This window comes from Triticum urartu, chromosome 7 (genome assembly GCF_003073215.2).
Source record: "Triticum urartu cultivar G1812 chromosome 7, Tu2.1, whole genome shotgun sequence".
In the NCBI taxonomy this organism is placed as follows: domain Eukaryota; kingdom Viridiplantae; phylum Streptophyta; class Magnoliopsida; order Poales; family Poaceae; genus Triticum; species Triticum urartu.
In genome coordinates, this window is record NC_053028.1 from 88609221 (window position 1) to 88610695 (window position 1475).

The window sequence follows — 1475 nt, forward strand, 5'->3', positions numbered from 1 at the left end:
TCACCAAACGTTCACCATTTCTGTCTGATCAAAATAGCACCCAGTTGGTCCATTGTCAGGGAGCAGAGCTAGCATGACTGGCCCTCTTGCACCTTGTTCAGGAGTCAATAGCCCTAGATTCCAGCAGATGTCAGTCTTGACAAAGCCAGGTCTAACGCAATTGATGCGCATCTCTGGATACCTCCTTGCCATGATCCTGGTGTACAGATTGATGATCATTTTCGATACACTGTATGTTGGCAGCATGATGGGCCACCCGGCCTGTTCAAGCCGCCCGTTCTTCAGGTCCTCCAAGAATGTGTTCAACACTGCTTCTATTCGGTCCTCATCCCAGAGGTTGATGTCGCACAAATCATTTCGAAGCTTCTCGTTTGGCATTCTCTGGTAACAAAATCAATTACATGTGCTACGGTAAGTGTTGATAGTATCTATATCTCCTTAGTTTTTGTGGAAATGCAGGAATTTTAGTGGTGAAAAAAATAGATATAGACGATGCACCTTCAGCTCCAACGCAAGGGAGGAGGCATTAACAATCCTTGCACCTGATGTAGATAGCTTCAAAAGTGGCAGAAGAGCCTCTGTTACCCGTTTGCATCCATAGTAATTGGTATTGAGACAGTTTAATGCCTCGTCATAGGAATTCTGGAATACGTCTTTAAGAAGATTAGCAGCCTTGCCAGATGTCTGAAACACAAATATTAATCGGTGAGTGAAGCACATACCATTGGTTGTACCGACGACATGCTATTCGTAACCATGCCCAAAAGAAGAAGAAGAAAAGTACATGCATTGTTGATACTAGTGAAAAAGCCAGCTTTCTGAACCCAAAGTAAACAGCTCAAATAGATAAGCAGCTGAAAGCTACAGAACAAGAAGAGCTTTCAATGTGTATTCCATTGGAAGGGTATCAAGATAGATGTAGAAAACTTTGTTAAGCAATGTTAAATTTTCCAACAAGCTAAGCATGAGAACATCATCCTGGTGGATTGCTACAGCCCTTACCTATCCCTCAGGGTGCCTGGCAAGACCTATCTATGGATTTTGTCGAGGGACTGCCTGTGTCTGAATCCAGCAATGCTATTTTGGTAGTGGTGGATAGACTTACCAAGTACAGTCATTTCATTCCTCTGAAACATCCATTCACAGCTCCTGGGGTAGCTAGAGTGTTTCTGGATCAGGTGGTGAAACTCCATGGCCTACCAAAATCTATAGTTTCAGACAGAGATAAAATCTTTACAAGCAATTTTTGGACCAGTCTATTTTCTCTGATGGGCACCAAACTGCTGAAGAGTACTTCCTACCATCCACAAACAGATGGCCAGACAGAGCGTGTCAATCAATGTATCTTAGATGTGCTATTCATGAATCTCCTAAACAGTGGAAAGCATGGCTGCCCTTGACTGAATTATGGTATAATTCTACTTTTCATACTTCATTAGGGTGTTCACCATTTAAGGCACTTTATGGGTATGAAG

General features: G+C 42.7%; 1 protein-coding gene across 1 annotated transcript; it reads right to left on the reverse strand.

Annotated features, from left to right (window-relative positions):
• Nucleotides 1-1193, reverse strand: LOC125518454 ((+)-neomenthol dehydrogenase-like). Its single transcript, XM_048683288.1, has 3 exons — nucleotides 1113-1193; nucleotides 499-684; nucleotides 1-381 (listed from the first exon to the last, which is right to left on the reverse strand). The coding sequence occupies exons 1-3, from the start codon at nucleotides 1191-1193 to the stop codon at nucleotides 1-3; spliced, it is 648 nt and encodes a 215-aa protein (XP_048539245.1).
• Nucleotides 1194-1475: the final 282 nt, after the last annotated feature.

Coding starts and splice junctions, on each gene's coding strand:
- LOC125518454 (XM_048683288.1), bottom strand. CDS start 1,193: ATGGAGTTTCACCACCTGATCCAGAAACACTCTAGCTACCCCAGGAGC. Junction 685..1,112: donor TTCAGAGGAATGAAATGACT/GTACTTGGTAAG, acceptor TTTGTGTTTCAG/ACATCTGGCAAGGCTGCTAA. Junction 382..498: donor CCCTTGCGTTGGAGCTGAAG/GTGCATCGTCTA, acceptor TTTTGTTACCAG/AGAATGCCAAACGAGAAGCT.